General features: G+C 37.9%; 1 protein-coding gene and 1 long non-coding RNA gene across 4 annotated transcripts in view; one reads left to right on the plus strand and one right to left on the minus strand.

The window, feature by feature from the left end:
- Nucleotides 1–4666: 4666 nt before the first annotated feature.
- Nucleotides 4667–23128, plus strand: part of LOC139975651 (UDP-glucuronic acid decarboxylase 1-like) — a 79224-nt gene continuing 60762 nt past the window's right edge. For all 3 annotated transcript variants that reach the window (XR_011795821.1, XM_071983738.1, XM_071983737.1), the window contains exons 1-4: nucleotides 4667–4895; nucleotides 20725–20776; nucleotides 21188–21257; nucleotides 22412–22455. Coding sequence is in view for 2 of the 3 variants with exons in the window: in XM_071983738.1 (XP_071839839.1) it covers nucleotides 4808–4895; nucleotides 20725–20776; nucleotides 21188–21257; nucleotides 22412–22455 (254 nt within the window). In the remaining variant the exon portion in view is untranslated. The remainder of the gene's footprint in view (nucleotides 4896–20724; nucleotides 20777–21187; nucleotides 21258–22411; nucleotides 22456–23128) is intronic.
- Nucleotides 9895–18292, minus strand: LOC139975652 (uncharacterized). Its single transcript, XR_011795822.1, has 2 exons — nucleotides 18170–18292; nucleotides 9895–16179 (listed from the first exon to the last, which is right to left on the minus strand). It is a non-coding gene; the product is annotated as an uncharacterized lncRNA (long non-coding RNA).

Below are 23128 nucleotides of genomic sequence, written 5' to 3' on the forward strand. Positions count from 1 at the left end.
ATACCACTCCACCCCCTCCGAAGACTTATAATAGAAATAATGATGATAATGACGATAATAATAGTAACAACAAAATAATAATAAGAATGATGATGATAAAGATAACAATAGTAATCATAGTAACAACAACAACAAAAATAATAATAGCAATAAGAATGATGAGGATGACAATGACGATAATCATAATAAAAGTAATAATAGTAAAAACAACAACAATAATAATAATAACAACAATAAGAATGAAGATGAATAATAATAATAATAATAAAAGGCATTTATACATTAAGTTGCCCATGGATTGGTGTACCTGAAACTCTCGACCCGCCCACCCTCCCCCACCTCACCCCTCCGCTTTTCTTAATGGATGGGTGCAAGTTATCATGGTTCACTATTTCACTCAACAAATGCTGCAACATGCTTGGACCACAGAAACACTGAGTGCTCCAAACCACCGTACTTCAGATGTTGTCAGCAACTGTTTCCATCGTCGAGGCATCTCAAGTAACACACTTTGCATTGAATTGGTGCCTTCATGAATAAAATGTAGTAAAATAAACGAATAGTTAGGAAGCAATACAATATATTTCGTAGATTTCAGGAAGTTAAGAAAACAAAATTAACAACTGTTCATAACTTTCTGCAGATCATTTCTCATGTTTTTGCTTTGTCGTGGCTCTTGCTTCAAGGTGTCCTTGTTATTACAGGGTATTAAACAAAGTCATTGCCCACGAAACCATGAGTATGATGCATTGAATTCAATGAATTTTTAATTATTTCTAGAAGTATAGAACAAATTAAAACCATAGGATAAACACAATCATTTCACATACTGAAAGGGGCCTTGTACTTACAGTACTGCATTGGTCAGGAGAGAAAACCCATAGGTTACCTTCATGTTTAAAGTTAAGCCTCTATTTTTCCATTTCTTCTTTGTTATAAGTGATTTGCTTGTAATCCTGTCAAGAATATTGTTTCCCAGAAGACATACTGTGTTTATGCTTCTAATTGGCAACACCTCTCAGTTTTAGTCAGATACCTCCAGCCCCTCAACCTCCACCCTAAAGTACTACAAAGTGCTTACTGGCAGGTGGTGGTTCCCAGTGTCAGCCACTATAGAATAACAATACTTGCTCATACTTTTGGGGGTATTTTGGAACAGAGATTAGTCAAACTTTTGGCTTTAAAGGTAGTCAGTATAGCCCCCAAATTCTAGCATGCTATAACTGCTAGAAGTTTTCAAAAGTACTTTCCTGGAGGTCTTTACTATACAAACTGTTCTCAGAAATTTTAAGGAACACACAAGATGACTAAATGTCCCAGTTAGGAATTTTCCTCAAAGTTTGTAATAAAAAAAAGTTTAAGAATATTGACCAAAGGTGACCATATTTGAATATCTAGCATAGTTAGCCAATAAAGTACACCTTTAAGAGGAACCCCACCTGGAATTAGTGATTTACTTGAAACACTCTCAATGCATATCTACTTTCTTTTAACCGGGCCTCTATATTGCACAAAACATTTTACTCATTAACTTTTTCCTTGCAAGAATATAAAGAAATTACAAGAGATCTTTACATAGCCACAGGAACAGTGACACCAATTTATGTGTTCATTATGCTGTCCCCAATTCTCCATAGGCTTATGTATGCTGTGTCCACCACTTTCCATTTACCAGTTTCAGTATTAAACACTTCTGGGGTGGTACAGTGCCCTAAAATGGACAAAAACTAGACAGATAATATATGTGATTCAGTGACTAATGCATGTCCTTAATGGAAACTGGGGAACACAGAATAGCAAATACGAAGGGAGAATTTATGGAGAACACTATACAAGATGAACATTGTTCATGATAACTTTATCTGGGGTGGTTAGGTGCAAAGTTAAGCACAAATGGATTACATACAAGTGAAAATATCGGTTTTTTTTCCAGTCATCTAATGGTGCTTATGAACACATTGGCTTTACAAGAGGTGCTCAAAATCATCCAATGTTAGCTCAGCCATGCCAACATGCTGTAATATTTGCATAGTTCAACAATTTGTTTCGCTGATGAGAAATGTATGCCTATGTGTGTAATAAAAATTTCTTTTGTTTAAACATATGGGCCTACACTAGCCTACAGAGCATCCCGGTGGGAAACTTCAGGTCCACTAACTACAGACATTTCCATACACATGGCTTATGGTGGATAACCAGTTTGCTGAAAGCTGTTCTTCTCTATAATAGTTATCTGTTCCAGTAGTTCCAAAGTCTGAGATGGCAACATCCAAACACATTTTCTTTAAACAGTTTTTGTTGTTGTTTAATCTGAAGTTAGCTGCCGAGCTAACAACTCATTTTGAGCCTTTCATTGGAACACCAGTGGATGGTCTATAATGAAGTCATGATAACTTTAAAATTACCCCTACTGTTCGCATTTGCTATGTAGAGTGATTGACACTAGAAAGCTAGATTACTGTATCACAAAGAAAATTCCTTTGTAGACAATGTGAGGAAATTCAACGAGAGCTTTGCCATTGAAAAATCCTGTAATTCCTTTTGTTACAAGTCTCATGATGGTGCCGAATACTTGACCTTCTTTTTGGAAACTGTATGGCTGTATGATATCTGTTGATGGAATTGAACCATCTGCTGAATGAATTCTGCATCACCAGAACAGATTATATCATGGCCTAACAAGTTCCAAAAAGAAAAAAATCAATTTGGTCTATGTTTCTAGCACCTGGAACTTTAAAACTGAAGTCCAATTTTGGAGTTGAATGTCAAAGAACAAATCATACCTCAATACAATTGCCACACATACTGTAGGGAATGAAACTTTGGAGAACCATCAGCAGATGAATGTATGAATATGATGAATGTGGAGTAAGTCATGGATGTGGAGTAAGTCTCCACTATATGGAAAATACATTGCATTCCACACAGCCCACCTATTTTGAAAAGACTTCATCAGGGGAAGAATAATCTTGTGCAACCTGTAAAAATGTTTTTTTTTGCAGACAATGTTATTAATGGCACAATCAATTTACAACGAATATCATAACATGTACAGGCCTATTGAAGTTCAATGAGTTTACACAGTTGGAGACCATTGCATTTCAATATCTCAATCAGACCTTTGTTTGTCTTCAAATCTATCATATTTCTGAAATATCATGGGGAAGTAGGAATAATATCTTCTTGTTTGAACAAATGTAGGACTGGAGAAGAAACATTATATAGCCTAGACCAGGGTTGTCCAACCTACGGACCGGCCTCAAGGCTGCGTCCGGCCCGCCAGAGAGTATCTACGGTGCGAAATTTTAGTGAGCAGATATATTGATAACAATTTGAAGCTATATAATCATCATCCGAACCTTCTGCATCCAAAAAACTGCATACAGGTCAGTTTTTGTGACACTCTCTCAGTGGAGGAGGGGGGAGGGGCGGGCGGCTGAACTTTATTCATCCGTTTTATCAGGACGGAAAATAAATCAGTACCATTAGGGCCTGACTTTAGAATCCGTACCATATGAATGTGAAAGCTTACTTCGAATCGGCAGAATAACAACTGTATAATCAGTGCGCTCTGCTCGCAGTGCTCACATTTTGTTGCCTTGGGCTTCGGGCAAAAAATCGAGCATAGGCTAGGGTTCATGCGGCCCCCTCCTTCATCATAATCATTCCATGTGGCCCTCCTCTGCAAAAGGTTGGACAACCCTGGCCTAGACCTACCTGCCTGGAAGATCCACATGAATCTTCAACACGTCCCTCATCATGAGTTTGGTTTTCAGATAAATAGGTACAGGTGCCATACGAGCTGTAAACGTTAGGCCTTTGCCTATTTAATTATTAGGGCCTAGCCTACTCCAGTCTCACGTCTCAGTGTGTAACTGACTCATATGGACGAATTGTCAATTTGTCAAGTAACGCAATAACGTTATTTTGTGAAAATCCGACCACTTTTACCTGCTAGTCCTCAGCACAGTCACCGGGCACACATGCATTGCGTTCATATCAAAAATAGGAACTGAAGCCTTCACTTTGGTTGTTCAGCGTAATAAAGTGACTGTAACTAGTATAGGCCTTGGCTATTAGTACGTAATTCCATGTACACTACTGAAACCGGGATCGGCATAAGTTTACACAAGGGCGCAGACATGTTGTTTATCCAGGAAATGCCTGCGATTGGCTGAAACCCTAAATCTTTTCTGAGATCTATTTTGATTGGTACTAACACTCTGTGACAACGTCGTAGTGCTTTTGAAGTGGTGGAAATTTCTGTAAGATTCATGAATAATTCATGAGCCCCTCACTGTACTACGGAAAAAATTCGCAGGCGGCACAGTTACGCGAAACGGAGAAAAAAAGCATGTGCGTGCGACATTGCTCGATATTCGGACTTCTTCATCGCTTCCAAAGCACTCGAATCGACCCCTCGCCATATCTGTATACAAAGTATGATCAATGCTCCTTAATCTTATCTATACACGCCTGGAGTCGGTCTGGAGTCGCCCTTCTTCTTGCAGACATCTTGACTATAGGGGTGCTTGGCAGCGATTGGCTGAAACCCCAGACCTTCTTTAAGATCTATTTTGATTGGTGGTAACATACTAGTAACACTGTCACCCTCTGCCCTTGTATCGTCCTAGCTTAAACATTCACCGTACACATTTGACGGAAACACACGTCTAAGCTGTAAGTGAAAGTAAAATCCTAGTCTAGCCTAAGAAAAGTTGGTGCTGGGTAATAACATCAAAACGAGTGCATGATAGCCGTGGTATTACTAGCCTAACTTCGAACATAATCCGACAAGAAGACAGTTATGAATGTAACATCATCTGCTATGGCCTTAACAGTAAAGCGATTTCGATACGTATTTATTGTAAGCGTCATTTTAGCGTTAATACTGAGTAAGTACTATCATCTTACATTTTCGAAAGTAGCCTGGACTAGTAGTAGTACTATATAGTAGTAGTAGTAATACTAGACTTAACATTGCAGTATAAAAACGACCTTTCAATTCCCAACTTAACTATATTTTTGGTAGGCCTAACATTAGGCCGACTAGGCTAGGCATATTCGTAGTAAATATTCCACAAATAATCCGCAGACCTGGGTTGACTTTTAAGAAGCTTATAAGTTTATCCTTCGGACAACCTTGCCTTCATATTTGGTTGTCTGAAGGAATTTGGTTGTCCAAATGAAAGCACTTGGATTTTAAAATGCCGGGCCTTGCACGAGTACCATCAGAATATTAAAATGTATCGATTTTGCCTTTGTAGGTGAGTACTGTTACGTTAGGCTACACAGACCTAGTCAATCACCTGAGGCATAAAGCAATTTTGTTAGGTTTTTCCATTAATTTGGGAGTTAACATACCCATTATCAACATGTGTAAAACTCTTCGAAACTTAACCATAACCCATCAAAAAATGACCACGAAAATGGGCATTTTGGGTAGTCACGTGACATGTACCTCTGGAATGTCTGAAAACACCATGTGACGTCATGTTTGGTATACCGCGAAAATCAAACGCTGAAATAGGTACTGTTTATACACAGATAGCGAACAATTGTACTGTATTTGACTTCCAAATTCGAGCGTTTGAAAAGCTGTTAGCTAAAAACAAGAACACATGAAGGCAAACAACCCGTTTTATGACAATTTTAAGCAGAAAATTGAGTAAAATGGGTTATTTTATTAGCAAAATTTCCTCTCAAATGGAGGCATCGTTTACATGGCGGAGCGTCCATAAGTACGTATGGTACAATATACTGCAGAACATGCAAGCAGCTTGCCGATTCCGTAAAACAATTTGATCGCAAGATACCACAAACTGAACAGAAGATTAGACCTAAAAGATGCCTCATGCGTGATATGTGACGGGGAAATAGTTACTGTCACCGAATTACCCCAAAAAACACTAAACATAATCGAACAACTACGAGAAGACGCTGGTCCGAATCGACCAGGCCACCAGGGTAGCATATACAGTACCGCCAATAAGTAACTTGGTAAAGATGAGCACGATTCAGTGCAAAACGCAGCTTAACTGCTTTCCCCGCACTCCAAATAAAGGAACGCAAATTCCCCGCGCTCACTATTCACCACCGACACAATGGGAGTGAACCGATCGATACAATGCTTAGTTTTCATAGCGTGGAGGAAAGGCTGGGCGATATCTGCTTTTTACCGTCACGATAAATAGTTCAAAAGTTATCGCGATATTTCAATATTTACGATAATTTCCCCCTAACAGAATTAGCATAAATGTCGAGCTCTCAGTGGGCTGAGGACTGATGGCCGGCCTGGAGGAGGGGTCTAAGGGGAGAGGGTGCATTTCCAGGTGGCCTCAGATGCAATTTGGTGCAATATAGCACACTTCAACACCCACTCCATTTTGTAAATAATTTTGCATTTTCACCTGGCCTAAGATGCAATTTGGTGTTCCAAATGAGATTTTTTTCTCATTTGGAAATGAAAACAGGGTTTTCTGACTTGCGAAGCGGGGGAACGGATTGATACTTCCGCCCGTCCATATTTTCACTGGGGGGACGGCGCCCCCCCAGCCCCTGTGTTTTCTTTTTCAGTTGATGGGTTATTGGTTTTTCGTCATATATTCGGTGGATTGACGTTATTTGCTTAAACGATCGCAAATTTTGGCAATTAAACTTTCAATGAATTTGCTATACGGTCGCAGCTACAGTAACTAGGAAGAGGGTAGTTGTGCTTACTTGATCCTGATGAATGCTTACAACCTTTTTTGGTTCCTTGCTTTAGCAAAAGGAACCTATGCAGTCAGGTTGGCGTGTGTGTGTGTGTGTGTGTATGTGTGTATGCGTGTATGTGTGTGTGTGTGTGTGTCTGTGACACTTGCTTGGGTACGCTCTATCTCAATAAGGGAATGTTGGATTGAGGCCAAACTTGGACCATAGATCCGCCATATGGAGAAGGTGTGCCCTATTGTTTTTGGTGCTCACAAAGGTCACCAAAGGTCAGTTACGGTACAAAAACCGAAAATATTAAAACTGCAATAACTCCCAGTGCCAATGTGCGACAAGGTTGATATTTTGGGACAAGTTGTGAACTGGTTAGGGGAACATTTTCAAACTTAACGCTCATGTGATCCGAGGTCACCAAAGGTCAATTAATGATAAAAAACTAGTATTTTTGCGATAACTTGAGAACAAATTGTCCGTTAGGGTTGGGAGTTGCTTCAATGTTATCCAATTGTCGACCCGCATCTGGGTGACCCTTGACCTCAATTTGACCTCCGGTGACCTTTACGTGTTTTTGGGGATTTTTACAGTTTTGATGCTATTTTCAGATGTCAAAGGTACCTTCTGATCATAAATGTCAATAGGTTGACCCCGTGTGACCTTCGTGTGCGAAGTTATATGGGGTCAAAGTTTTTCGGTCGGAGTTAGGATGGTTGTACAGACTTTTCGTTTTGTTTTTTGGAATCAGGAGATTAAACTACATCTGAAACCAAGGTCAAAAGGTCAAAGGTCACATAAGAAAAAATGTGCTTATTTTGGGAGGAAACAAGCAAAAAAGGAAATGTTTGGTTTTGATGCTAGATTTGGATATCAAAGGTACCTTCCGATCAAAAATGTCAATTGGTTGACACCTGTGTGACCTTCGTGTGCGAAGTTATACGAGGTCAAAGTTAATTTTCAGACATATAATGCAACAACTCCCAGTGCCAAGGTGTGACATGGTTGATATTTTTGGACAAGTTGCAAATGGTATAAGGAAATATTTTCAAACTTAACGGTCATGTGATCCGAGGTCACCAAAGGTCAATTAATGATAATAAACTAGTATTTTGGGGGCAGAAAATGGGCAAAGAAAAAATGTTTGAATTTGTATAGTTTGATGCTCTAATTTAGGTCTCATCAATCAAAAATGTCGATAAGGTGACCCAAGGTGACCTTTGTGTGTTAAGTTATATGAGGTCAAAGTTAATTTTCAGACATTTAGTATAATAATTCCCAGTGCCAAGGTGTTACACAGTTGATATTTTGAGACAAGTAGCAAATGGTGTAGGGGAATATTTTCAAACTTAAGGGTCATGTGATCCGAGGTCACCAAAGGTCAATTAATGATAAAAAACTAGTATTTTTGCGATAACTTGAGAACAAATTGTCCGTTAGAGTTGGGAGTTGCTTCAATGTAATCCAATTGTCGACCCGCATCTGGGTGACCCTTGACCTCAATTTGACCTCTGGTGACCTTTTCGTGTTTTGTGGATTTTTACAGTTTCGATGCTATTTTCAGATGTCAAAGGTACCTTCTGATCATAAATGTCAATGGGTTGACCCCCATGTGACCTTCGTGTGCGAAGTTATACAAGGTCAAAGTTAATTTTCAGACATTTAATGCAATAACTCCCAGTTCCAAGTTGTGACAAGGTTGATATTTTTGGAGTAGTTGCAAATGGTATAGGGAAATATTTTCAAACTTAACGGTCATGTGGTCCAACGTCACCAAAGGTCAGCTAATGTTAAAAAAGTAGTATTTTGGGGGGAGAAAATGGGCAAAGAAAAAATGTTTGAATTTTTACAGTCATGCTCTATTTAGGTCTCACCGATCAAAAATGTCAATTGGTTGACCTCCGGGTGACCTTTGTGTGTGAAGTTATGTATACAAGTTCAAAGTTAATTTCTTGAAATTTAATGCAATTAAATCTCAATGCCAAGGTGTGACATGGTTGATATTTTGGGGCAAGTTGTGAATGGGGTGGTGGAACATTTTGAAACTTAAAGGTCATGTCATCTGAAGTCATTAATGTTATCATATCTGTTGACATGCTTGTAGGTCTCTTATATTTCTTACATTTTCGACACCATATTTAGATCTCAAAAGTGCCTTTTGATCCAAAATCCGATCACATTTTGTGATCACAAAAGTGTTGGCTATAGTGTTGGTTACTTTATGCGTACATGTAGGACCACAATTACTTGGACTATTTGAGCCCAATCTTGCTTGATAATATTATGTGTATTGTCATATACCCCAAGCAAGGAACCACAGTGCCCTTGGGCTCTTGTTTAAACAGAATATTGGACTTTGGAAAAGCGCCCCCTTAAACCTTAAAAAAGGCTCGTAAATACATTAAAGGGGGGGGGGGGGCCATTTTTGGTTCCTTGCTTTAGCAAAAGGAACCTATGTAGTCAGGTTGGCGTGTGTGTGTGTGTGTGTGTGTGTGTGTGTGTGTGTGTGTGTCTGTGTGTGCATCTGTGACACTTGCTTGGGTACGCTCTATCTCAATAAGGGAAAGTTGGATTGAGGCCAAACTTGGACTATAGATCCGCCATATGGAGAAGGTGTGCCCTATTGTTTTTGGTGCCCACAAAGGTCACCGAAGGTCAGTTATGGTCCAAAAACCGAAAATATTAAAACTGCAATAACTCCCAGTGCCAATGTGTGACAAGATTGATATTTTGGGACAAGGTGTGAACTGGTCAGGGGAGCATTTTCAAACTTAACGGCCATGTGATCCGAGGTCACCAAAGGTCAATTAATGATAAAAAACTAGTATTTTTGCGATAACTTGAGAACGAAATGTCCGTTAGGGTTGGGAGTTGCTTCAATGTTATCCAATTGTCGACCCGCATCTGGGTGACCCTTGACCTCAATTTGACCTCTGTTGACCTTTACGTGTTTTTGGGGATTTTTACAGTTTTGATGCTATTTTCACATGTCAAAGGTACCTTCTGATCATACAGTACTGATTTCGCTTAACTCCCGTTAAAATTCGTTAAAAGGAAAATAACCGAATTTCCACGTTTTGTCATCGAAATTCCCCGATTTTTATCGAAATTCCCCGAATTTTAACGATTGGTTATTTCAGTCATTTCCTTCGTGGAATTTTCAACGATTCGTTGAAATTCTTTTTTAAACGAAATAGAAGGTCAATGTGTGGTTACGCGAAACGTCGGAAAACGAGCAACTTCGTTTATTAGTATTGATTAGACTTTGGAACAGTCGTTTGAAGGCAGGAATTTTCTCAAGAGCATTCCTGTACTTGCATGAGTAGTGACACTCAAAGAAACATGTAGTGAAACTGACGGGGGACGTTTTCTAACTGTGAACCCCAAACACAGTGACATAAGTCTTAACTTCGCCAGGACGTAAGAGAGAATGCAGTCAAAGCTATGTACCACGAGGCACCCTTCCAGATAAATTAGAGTGCTGTTTAACCATTTAAATAACAATGAATGGACATATAAACTTGGTTTACTTGCAGATTACGAAAAATAGTTATTTTTTAGAGATGTAAATTTGGTTTTTTATTAGAGTTGGAGTATGAAACTTTGTTTCTGAGCGAAAACATGTAACTTGAAGCAAAATAAAGATGCCCCGCCCATTCTGCGAGGACGCTTCCATTTTTCAAAAAGGCGTTTTCTCTTTTTATTTTTTCTATTTTGTTTACTTTTAAACATGAAAATTATTTTAAAATATGTAAAGAACTTAGTAACGTACTGCAAACTATCTATAAAAACAGAAAAACGATGTTTTAGGCATGAATAATGTGTTTAATATAACTAAAGTAGTAGGCCAATAGTCATGAGCTCATGATGATAGTGTCGTCAATTCGTTTTCTCAGTTTATATTTGCGACATATCACCCGTGTACATCGATCAATGGCATGGTGAAAACCCCGTGTGAAAATATGTTGACCCCCAAAGACGCAAATGGCCGTTCTAGAAAGTATCGTCATAACATTAACAACACAAGGCCAGTTTGCTCTCTCAGGTCCGCACGTGTACAGCCATTTTTTTCACACATGATATTATGATGTGCATGCATTGCGGGCGCGATTGCGGCAAACATAAAAGAAAATGAATGAAAATGAAAAACTTACGATATTTTTTCACAAATATTGATGCTTAGATAAGTGCTTCCTCACAATCAACGAGCCGCCCTAAAATTCGCTCCGCTTACGGAAAAACTTCTATATATATAACAAATGGAAAAACCCGAGTTTTTACACACATAATTCCCACTGACATTGGTCACAGAACATAAGTAGGTCATTGACATTCGAACTTGGCAACTTGCCCAAGTTCATCGTACCATGGGAACGACACGACACATTGAACATGATGTTATATTCTCCCGCCATCTGGACGCCGAGTGTAATATGCAAATTATGAATGGTACTGCGCAAAGTGGTTAAATCTTAACCTATTGCGACACAAATTTTGGGAAGCTGTTGTTTGAAGTAACTTTTGTATCAAATGTAAGGTACTGTATCATGTATGTGACACAAGAGAAAGAAAATGAAATCGGAGGCTGCTCGAACCAGTTTCAGCTTGATTTTTACAACCCATCGCACAACACGTGCGTGCGTAATTTGTTTTCTTAACATGACTTTTAATGAGTAAGTAGGAAAGGTGTTTAAGTTTGCTAATTTATGCGAGTTTTTGTTTAAAATCTTGTGATTGATAGACAAATATATTGTTTTTTTTCTTCAAAAGTTACGACGTTGCCGAAGGCCGAGTTATATAAATTCAGTGATCTGAACTTCTGAAGACCACGAATACTGATCATGTGTGTTAGGCAATTATTATTACACGAAAGGTTCGCAATATTATTGGGCCTAATTAGTAATTAACATACATTGATCGTTGTCTTGCTGCCTGAATTGCTACCTGCTGGAAAAGAAAACCTTAATTATTGTACTCATAACGTCCTATTTTCATTAAAAGTCCAGTAACGGTGCGTCGAAAAAGCCGCGATCGGGAAACGGCGTTTAAACGTTTAACCGACCGGCAGGCGATACGGTGAAACGGTTAGCGAAATATCTGATAGGTCACACCCTTATTTAAACACACACAACAAAACGCCCTTATTCAATGAAAATATACTGAAAACCATATCGCAAAAACACAAAATCGCTTATAACTCGAAAACGGAAGGAGACATCGACTTTTGTCGGCTGTATAGGGATTTCCTAAACCGAATTTTGATGCGCTCTATCCACCTGTGTCATTTACGAGCTTCTCTGACGTAAGCTGCAGTACGTAATTTCTCTGTACCAGTTCCGCGAAATTTATTTACGCAGTAAACATCGTTCATTATGTTTTCTTTCACAACGAATATTCAAAGTTGTGCTCCACACGCTTCACAGATATTGTTTTATGTCGTTCATTTTCAATTCTACTTTAAAATTACATTTTCGAACGATGCATTGCATGCCTTATCAAGCATTCCTGATTAGTAAAACTAAGGAAGGATATTCAGATATATATTATTTTCATTTGACATGATTTTATGAGTTGTTCCACTTGAAAAACGATGATAAAACCGAAAAACAAAACATTTACTTCTCATGTGACGCATACCGGGAGACTCATAAAAACTCCCCCTACTCATTAAAATAAACTTATACATGCCGTCAGGCCAGTTGAAAGCCGTCAGGCCAGTTGAAAGCCCTCCCCAGTAATGTTTGATCAGCTCTTCCCAATATACAATACTCAAATAAGCAATGAAAATATATTCATTTTCCACAGAAATCTACCCAACGTGGGCCCCCAAGTCACTGCTTTATTTTCTTAGTAGTCATGGAAACAATTGTTTGCAACTCTCTTGCTGGCCAGGTGTTTTCAAGTTTTATTAATAGCACGACTTTTGATTGGTTCATTCAAGATAAACTTTCTATCCCTGCTGGATTGTTCTACTTATATATATATGAATGAATATTTGGTTTTCAATTAACTAAGTAACAGATAACATCCATTCCATTACGAACAGTAGGGGTAAAATAATGTTTGCTTCTAGAGGCAGCCAGCCATGAAGGTTCTGCAGTGCTAAACCCCCCACGAAGATAAATACTATGCTAATTAACATAAGGTAGGCGTGAATTTGACAAAGCCAAGTTTATGATTGGACTAAGCCTTTCAAAAAAGTTTGGTGGTGGGGATATCCAGGGTAGGGAATGCACATGTAAGCAGCATACTACAGGTGGCCCAGACCCAGGCTGCGACCTTACCAGGGCAGTCCATCTGCTTTCGCGGGCAACTTACAGTAACGGGTTAGGGGGAAAATAACAGTTTTTTTTTTTTTTTTTGCGTGCATTGAAGTCGGGGAGATTTTTTGGACGGAATGCGCTCTCAGAAAAGTTTGAAAGTGAGTGCGGTTCTGTAGTAAACGGTACTGTAGTACGTCAAGTAACAGGAATTTATTGGGAATAAAGATCTCTTTGATATCCAGCTACGGCTGTTTCATTGTTGATATTTTTTTCTTGTTTTTTCTGACACTGCGTTCCTTGGTGAGTTAACTTAAACTTATCCTAGTTTAATACTAGCCTATAACTTGTCATAGAATGTGCTTGTTACGATCGACCAAGACTAGTTTTTATTATCCTAGCCAAATCATTTTTCAAACACCTAGTACAGAACTTACTCCGTCTTATATACAATCACACTTTTGCAACGTTTGTAATATTCCTCGGCAACTTCTGGTAGAGTCTGAAAACGGCTGTAGTTACACTAAGGATTCTACGCAAGTCACAACCTTGATATGTCTAGAATTGCCTTTGCGGTTTTTGATCGCGATAACTTTCGTGGAAATTTCGTTGAAACTTCGTTGACAACCGTGCCCGCAGTAGTCTAAATCTTGTCAACGAAATTAACCGATTTTCAACTTTTTTTATCGATTTTTAACTTTTGTTATCGATCGTTGATTTTTTTTCAACGGGAGTTAAGCGAAATCAGTACTGTAAATGTCAATAGGTTGACCCCGTGTGACCTTTATGTGCGAAGTTATATGGGGTCAAAGTTTTTTGGTCGGAGTTAAGATGGTTGTACAGACTTTTCGTTTTGTTTTTTGGAATCAGGAGATTAAACTACATGTGAAACCAAGGTCAAAAGGTCAAAGGTCACATTAGAAAAAATGTGCTTATTTTGGGAGGAAACGAGCAAAAATGGAAATGTTTGGTTTTGATGCTAGATTTGGATATCAAAGGTACCTTCCGATCAAAAATGTCAATTGGTTGACACCCGTGTGACCTTCGTGTGCGAAGTTGTACGAGGTCAAAGTTAATTTTCAGACATATAATGCAACAACTCCCAATTCCAAGGTGTGACATGGTTGATATTTTTGGACAAGCTGCAAATGGTATAGGGGAATATTTTCAAACTTAACGGTCATGTGATCCGAGGTCACCAAAGGTCAATTAATGTTAAAAAACTATTATTTTGGGGGCAGAAAATGGGCAAAGAAAAAATGTTTGAATTTGTATAGTTTGATGCTCTAATTTAGGTCTCATCAATCAAAAATGTCAATAAGTTGACCCAAGGTGACCTTTGTATGTTAAGTTATATGAGGTCAAAGTTAATTTTCAGACATTTAGTGTAATAACTCCCAGTGCCAAGGTGTTACACAGTTGATATTTTGAGACAAGTTGCAAATGGTATAGGGGAATATTTTCAAACTTAAGGGTCATGTGATCCGAGGTCACCAAAGGTCAATTAATGATAAAAAACTAGTATTTTTGCGGTAACTTGAGAACAAATTGTCCGTTAGGGTTGGGAGTTGCTTCAATGTAATCCAATTGTCGACCCGCATCTGGGTGACCCTTGACCTCAATTTGACCTCTGGTGACCTTTTCGTGTTTTGTGGATTTTTACAGTTTCGATGCTATTTTCAGATGTTAAAGGTACCTTCTGATCATAAATGTCAATTGGTTGACCCCCGTGTGACCTTCGTGTGCGAAGTTATATGAGGTCAAAGTTAATTTTCAGACATTTAATGCAATAACTCCCAGTTCCAAGTTGTGACAAGGTTGATATTTTTGGAGTAGTTGCAAATGGTATAGGGGAATATTTTCAAACTTAACGGTCATGTGATACAAGGTCACCAAAGGTCAATTCATGATAAAAAACTAGTATTTTTGCGATAACTTGAGAACAGATTGTCCGTTAGGGTTGGGAGTTGCTTCAATGTAATCCAATTGTCGACCCGCATCTGGATGACCCTTGACCTCAGTTTGACCTCTGGTGACCTTTTCGTGTTTTGTGGATTTTTACAGTTTCGATGCTATTTTTAGATGTTAAAGGTACCTTCTGATCATAAATGTTAATGGGTTGACCCCCGTCTGACCTTCGTGTGCTAAGTTATATGAGGTCAAAGTTAATTTTCAGACATTTAGTGTAATAACTCCCAGTGCTGAGGTGTTACACAGTTGATATTTTGAGGCAAGTTGCAAATGGTATAGGGGAATATTTTCAAACTTAAGGGTCATGTGATCCGAGGTCACCAAAGGTCAATTAATGATAAAAAACTAGTATTTTTGCGATAACTTGAGAACAGATTGTTCGTTAGGGTTGGGAGTTGCTTCAATGTAATCCAATTGTCGACCCGCATCTGGGTGACCCTTGACCTCAATTTGACCTCCTGGTGACCTTTTCGTGTTTTGTGGATTTTTACAGTTTCGATGCTATTTTTAGATGTTAAAGGTACCTTCTGATCATAAATGTCAATGGGTTGACCCCCGTCTGACCTTCGTGTGCTAAGTTATATGAGGTCAAAGTTAATTTTCAGACATTTAGTGTAATAACTCCCAGTGCCAAGGTGTTACACAGTTGATATTTTGAGGCAAGTTGCAAATGGTATAGGGGAATATTTTCAAACTTAAGGGTCATGTGATCCGAGGTCACCAAAGGTCAATTAATGATAAAAAACTAGTATTTTTGCGATAACTTGAGAACAGATTGTTCGTTAGGGTTGGGAGTTGCTTCAATGTAATCCAATTGTCGACCCGCATCTGGGTGACCCTTGACCTCAATTTGACCTCCTGGTGACCTTTTCGTGTTTTGTGGATTTTTACAGTTTCGATGCTATTTTCAGATGTTAAAGGTACCTTCTGATCATAAATGTCAATGGGTTGACCCCCATGTGACCTTCGTGTGCGAAGTTATATGAGGTCAAAGTTAATCTTCAGACATTTAATGCAATAACTCCCAGTTCCAAGGTGTGACAATGTTTATTTTTTTGGACAAGTTGCAAATGGTATAGGGGAATATTTTCAGACTTAACGGTCATGTGATACAACGTCACCAAAGGTCAGCTAATGTTAAAAAAGTAGTATTTTAAGGGGAGAAAATGGGCACATAAAAAATGTTTGAATTTTTACAGTCATGCTCTATTTAGGTCTCACCGATCAAAAATGTCAATTGGTTGACCTTCGGGTGACCTTTGTGTGTGACGTTATAATGTATACAAGTTCAAAGTTAATTTTTTTAAATTTAATGCAATTAAATCTCAATGCCAAGGTGTGACATGGTTGATATTTTGGGACAAGTTGTGAACGGGGTGGTGGAACATTTTGAAACTTAAAGGTCATGTCATCTGAGGTCACCAATATTATCATATCTGTTGACACGCTTGTAGGTCTCTTATATTTCTTACATTTTCGACACCATATTTACATCTCAAAAGTGCCTTTTGATCCAAAATCTGATCACATTTTGTGATCACAAAAGTGTTGGCTATAGTGTTGGTTACTTTATGGGAACATGTAGGACCACAATTACTTGGACTATTTGAGCCCAATCTTGCTTGATAATATTATGTGTATTGTCATATACCCCAAGCAAGGAACCACAGTGCCCTTGGGCTCTTGTTAACTTTTTATTTTCCAAAATAGTCCCCAGAGCCAAATCTAATTGCATTGCAGATGTTGCACTATATTTGAGCCAAATTTAGCTTGTAAAAGTAAAGCGTAATATGCATCGAACTAATTTATTATTATTTAGCAATCATCATTTAAATAAAGCTCAGGGTTCCATGCCTCAATTTAAAATCAGACATTTGATTGGCCAATGTTTAGTACACAGGGTCGTAGCCAGTATGTAGCACTGTAGGCCCGGGCCTTCACTTTTTGGGCCAAGTTTTCCTTTTTGGTTCCTTGCTTTAGCAAAAGGAACCTATGCAGTCAGGTTGGCGTGTGTGTATGTGTGTGCGTCTGTGACACTTGCTTGGGTAGGCTCTATCTCAATAAGGGAATGTTGGATTGAGGCCAAACTTGGACTATAGATTCGCCATATGGAGAAGGTGTGCCCTATTGTTTTTGGTGCCCACAGAGGTCACCAAAGGTCAGTTATGGTCCAAAAACCGAAAATATTAAAACTGCAATAACTCCCAGTGCCAATGTGCGACAAGGTTGATATTTTGGGACAAGTTGTGAACTGGTTAGGGGAACATTTTCAAACTTAACAGTCATGTGATCCGAGGTCACCAAAGGTCAATGAATGATAAAAAACTAGTATTTTTGCAATAACTTGAAAACGAAATGTCCGTTAGGGTTAGGAGTTGCCTCAATGTAATCCAATTGTTGACCCGCATCTGGGTGACCCTTGACCTCAATTTGACCTCTGGTGACCTTTACGTGTTTTGTGGATTTTTACAGTTTCGATGCTATTTTCAGATGTCAAAGGTACCTTCTGATCATAAATGTCAATGGGTTGACCCCCGTGTAACCTTCGTGTGCGAAGTTATATGAGGTCAAAGTTAATTTTCAGACATTTAATGCAATATCTCCCAGTTGAAAGGCGTGACAAGGTTGATATTTTTGGAGTAGTTGCAAATGGTATAGGGGAATATTTTCAAACTTAACAGTCATGTGGTACAAGGTCACCAAAGGTCAATTAATGATAAAAAACTAGTATTTTTCCGATAACTTAAGAACAAATTGTCCGTTAGGGTTGGGAGTTGCTTCAATGTTATCCAATTGTCGACCCGCATCTGGGTGACCCTTGACCTCAATTTGACCTCTGGTGACCTTTTCGTGTTTTGTGGATTTTTACAGTTTCGATGCTATTTTCAGATGTTAAAAGGTACCTTCTGATCATAAATGTCAATGGGTTGACCCCCGTGTGACCTTCGTGTGCAAAGTTATATGGGGTCAAAGTGAATTTTCAGACATTTAATGCAATAACTCCCAGTGCCAAGGTGTGACAAGGTTGATTTTTTTGGACAAGTTGCAAATGGTATAGGGGAATATTTTCAAGATTAACGGTCATGTGATCCAACGTCACCAAAAGTCAGCTAATGTTAAAAAAGTAGTATTTTGGGGGGAGAAAATGGGCAAAGAAAAAATGTTTGTATTTTTACAGTCATGCTCTATTTAGGTCTTACCGATCAAAAATGTCAATTGGTTGACCTCCCGGTGACCTTTGTGTGTGAAGTTATGTATACAAGTTCAAAGTTAATTTTTAGACATTTAATGCAATTAAATCTCAATGCCAAGGTGTGACATGGTTGATATTTTGGGACAAGTTGTGAATGGGGTGGTGGAACATTTTGAAACTTAAAGGTCATGTCATCTGAGGTCACCAATTTTATCATATCTGTTGACACGCTTGTAGGTCTCTTATATTTCTTACATTTTCGACGCCATATTTAGACCTCAAAAGTGCCTTTTCATCAAAAATCAGATCGCATTTTGTGATCACAAAAGTGTTGGCTATAGTGTTGGTTACTTTATGGGAACATGTAGGACTACAATTACTTGGACTATTTAAGCCCAATCTTGCTTGATAATATTATGTGTATTGTCTGTCATATACCCCAAGCAAGGAACCACAGTGCCCTTGGGCTCTTGTTGACAAATTTCGATTAAGACAATGTTAATCAAAAAAATGGAATTTACAGTATAAACTTGGTAGTAATGTATCATATCAATGTACTGTACATGTGAACATGAAAATAAGATGACAGTACATAATGTTGCTAGGCATATAGACATTGCATAAAATACCAACCATTACATATATATACGCAAATGTACAGTTATGAACAGTTCTAGGATCAACATCCAGTTAAGAAATTGGAACCATACACAAACTCATGATCAAAACTAGTGTTTGCAGGGGGTATCCAGGTACCCAGCGCAATACTACCCGGTTCACATGCACTTTAGGCTACTAATAAAACTGCTGATATGTGTCTTTTTTAACCCGCCCTTGCAAGTCAGAGCAATTAAAGAACTACACTTAACTTTGTCCATTTTCCCCGACCATATATGAACGAGCAAATATTATCAGATTAGGTTAGTGTTTGCACAGGGTATCCGGGTACTCGCCCGACGCGATACTACCCGGTTCCTAATTTATTACCTGAATCCTACGCAAAGTGTTATTGTTTGGGAAATCAATGGTTGACTTAGTGTGTTGTTAGGCTACCATGTGGTTGAAGATAACATCAATAACGAAAGTATTCCAGGGATATCTTATAGCTGCGTCACAATTTTAGCGAATAAACAGATGGTTAGGCTAGATTTCCCCATTGACTTAGTGTGGTGTTTGGCTACCATGTGGAAGAAATTGAAAGAATTCTCACAATTAATATTTATTCATTTGTTTATTTCATAGAAGGAAACACTGACAAGGATTTTTACGAGATGTTACTAATGGATTATAGACAGGATAACTAAAAAATAATAATCGCAAGTGGCTTTTTAACTAAACGTTTATTCCAAATGCGATGAAATTGCGCGAATCGTGCAATCTCGCGGCTAATGCAAACCCTGGGCCTGCATAATAGATAGTAGTAGTAAAAAGTGTCTAAGAGCTAAATTGGATATTTATTTGATCTGATCCAATAGATGTGTAGAGCAAACATAAGCAGCGGCAGCAGTGCGATGTTAGTAGTGATGTTAATAATATGAAGTTATTAACAAGTTAATGAAAGAAACAAATGCAAATAGAAACTATTCAGGAAGGTTTAAAACCTTATCTTACACCTACGTATTTGAACATGAAAACATTTTCAGTGGAAAATATAATTCATTTATGAAAGCATCCAATATGTAATTTCTTGAAAATCGCAATACTCAAGGGTTTTCTGGGTACCCAGATACCCGACGGGTTACGTCTCTCGGGTAACCTGTTTCCAATTTTGGGAAATCCTGATCATAAACATTTCAAACTGAAAGAGATGATCTAGGCATGCTTTGTGCATGTTTTGAATGGAATGCATTAAGTGGCTATTTACCTGATCGTCGGAATAAGCATGGTGCACATAATTTTCTGCACCCAGTCACAGTCTGTGAGTTGAGAGACTCATCAAGCCATGGTGGAGGGAATTTTTATCTGTTATATATCCCATCTAAACAGTCAAAAAGTGTTCAGCATTACACTCTCGCAGTTTGTATTGTATAAAAAGAAATTTTAATGTTTTTTCAAATATGTGAGTACTTGGGTGTGTGTTGGGGTGGGGGGTATATAGTGAGGTCATTAAAGCTGACTCAAATTTTGGGGATATATGTGATATGGTGCATAGTTTGGCTACAAATTAGTTGTTTAAGAGCTGGTACATAAATGTTATGACAGTGGGTGATGGTGTAACTCTTTTAATATTCCACTACTATAAGCAAGGAACCATAGTGCCCTTTGTGTCTCTGGGCTTTGAAAAGGGTGATGGGAATGTAAACCCCTCTGGATTTTGGCTTATTACTGTGTTTATTACGTCCATACACCCACCAAATTATGCATAAATGTCAGGCATATCAAGACTGGGATTGGGTAAGTAAGCACCCATTATTTAAGTACGATTGAGTAAGTAAATAAGTACATAAGTCAGCCTTCACTAATGTTGTTTTATGTTCAGTTTACTTTGTTAACTATTACTTTGTCATAGTCTATTCCTCTCATAGATTTAAAGTCTAACAAGGTTGAATTCTTTAATTTGTTTATAAGTTCTAACTTTCTTAAACTTTGATATTTCAGTTCTTTTTGGAAGACTAGGGAGAGGTGAAGATACAGTTGAACAAGAAGAGAGGTACTGTTGATCAGATGTTCTTTATCTTGTGTATATAAACCCATAACATATCAAATTTACTAAGCGCAATGAATTATATACTGCTTTAACATCCTGCATTAAATATTTTAAGTGTTAGCCTTAGTGTACATCATGCCTCGACAATTTTTTTTAAACTACTCACCAACTGGCGATCGAGTCTAAAATTCTACTCACCAAAATGTGAAATTTACTCCCCATTTTTGCACTCTGGTTTTAAGGGGGAAGGGTCAATGAAAAACTACTGTCTGAAATACATGACATACATTTTCTTTAAATGTATGTTTTTCCTGTTTGCCTTGCCTTGACTTTTTCGTTGCTTTTCAGGTCATCTTTTCTTGGATATAACTAACCTTCAGTTCAGCTATTTTTGTATTGTTATGATTCATCTAGGTGTTATTCTGCTTATCACTGCAGGGCAGATACTGATAACCTCAACAGGATGGATAGTGTTATAAATGAGGTTCGTTTTCTTGGCTGTTTTCTTTTCTTTCCTCTGTCCATGTCAAAGGATCAGGTTGTGTTTGAAGTATAGAGTAAAAAATGACACATTTCACTGGCAAATTCAGTTTTCTAGGAGAAAGGATTAATTGTTTGGGGTACTATCATAAAAGTGGAGCATGTGTTAACAAGGCCAGCAGTATCATCAAATACCCTGTCATCTAAATCTTTAGTGCTCACAAAAGAAGTTATAGCTTAAATTGCATTCTCATATCCTGTGTACTAGCTCCAGGTACCAGCCATTATAGGTGAAAGAAAGCTATTGATCTAACTTGTTTGTTTTGTCAAACTTTTAGTAATTGAGCATTAGGGCGTTAATGGTTTTCTTTCTGTGATCCTTAAGTTTAGTGATGCATATAAGTGTGTACAAACATAGATTGCAGCATAATCTGTTGGGCAATCATTGAGTTTTCAGAAGTCTGCTTGTTGTTGTTGGACAACATGGTCCTTCTAAGAACATAAATGATCATTTATGCTTAAAAGAAGATATGATGTATTCCTCTTACTGTAATCATATATTGGTTGCCTGTCTGACAACTGCATGGGCTGGTTTGGTTTTCCATTGAAATTGCTCTTATTGAAATTTGGTTAGATTGATATTAAAACCAGTCATCTAAGGATTACAATAATTTAATCCTGAGGTCTCTCCCTCAAGCAGTTTTGCTCTTTACAAATTGTAATTATTTCCTAGTCAGTGTTTCTTAGAGAATTTATCCTGGTCAAACCACTTTACAACTTGCACATTTGTGCCTCATGAAAAAAAGAGATATTTTCACTATGTAGTTGTGAGGCAGGTTTTGAGTTGAAATCGACAATGTGTCTGTGCTCAGATACAATTACATTTAGTCCATAAAATGAAATTTCCAAGAACTTGTATTTTCAATAATTAAGACTAGTTCATTCACTTAGTGTTGGTGTAACTGTTTGCTGATGAATGAGAGTGTTACATAATAGAAATTTCATGGTAAGAAAATTGTCTGATTGGGACAATCAAGTGCTAGTTAGGAGACTTTCTGTGAAAATAAAGCTAGAAAATAAATAGATCTATTTTCATAACTCTTAACTTTAAACTGGTATAGTGATTGTACTAAAGGTTTGTGTGCTCACCTCCATCAGGTTGTCATACCTTTGCAAAAGAGAATCGAAGAACTGGAAAAACTGTAAGTTAAAATTCATTTTTTTAGTTAATTGAGTTTTCATATTATGGGAAAAGTTCAACCGATTACAATCTGTTGCAGCTGTTTTAAGTAACCGATCTGCAGTTACATATAATTAGCCCATGTGTTGGCAAAATTGCCAGAGGACAGTTGTTTACTATACAAGGAAGTAATCTTTCGTTGGCCGAAGCATTGTGATGTGCAGCTTGTCAACTAACCATTTACACTGTGTACCAAGTATGATGAAAAAAGATTGCAATTAATCCAACTAAGACACCATTCAAATTTTTTTACGAGTGAAAAATGTTAATGACCAAGTAAGTAAAGAATTTGCTTCAATTCACATTTAATCACCCACCATGCAACTTTTGCCAGGTACCTGTATGTAATATATTTCACTAGAAAAAAAATGTAAATTGTTAGCAAAACTTAAAAAGGTACACAAGTGCCAGCATTTGGCATCTGAGCACCTTCAAAAATCAAAAAATTTATCAAAGGGAAGGACAGCCCCTCTCCCTTAGACCCCTCCCCCAAGACAGCGATCAGTATACCCGGCACTCAGGAAATCCTGGGCACACCCCTGCAAGCCTATACATAAAACCTTTGAGTTGATTATCATGTTTAAGCTCTCCTAAGTTATGTATAGGAATTACCATAAAAAATAATGAAGTTCAAT

Source organism: Apostichopus japonicus, chromosome 11 (genome assembly GCF_037975245.1).
Source record: "Apostichopus japonicus isolate 1M-3 chromosome 11, ASM3797524v1, whole genome shotgun sequence".
Taxonomy (NCBI): Eukaryota; Metazoa; Echinodermata; class Holothuroidea; order Aspidochirotida; family Stichopodidae; genus Apostichopus; species Apostichopus japonicus.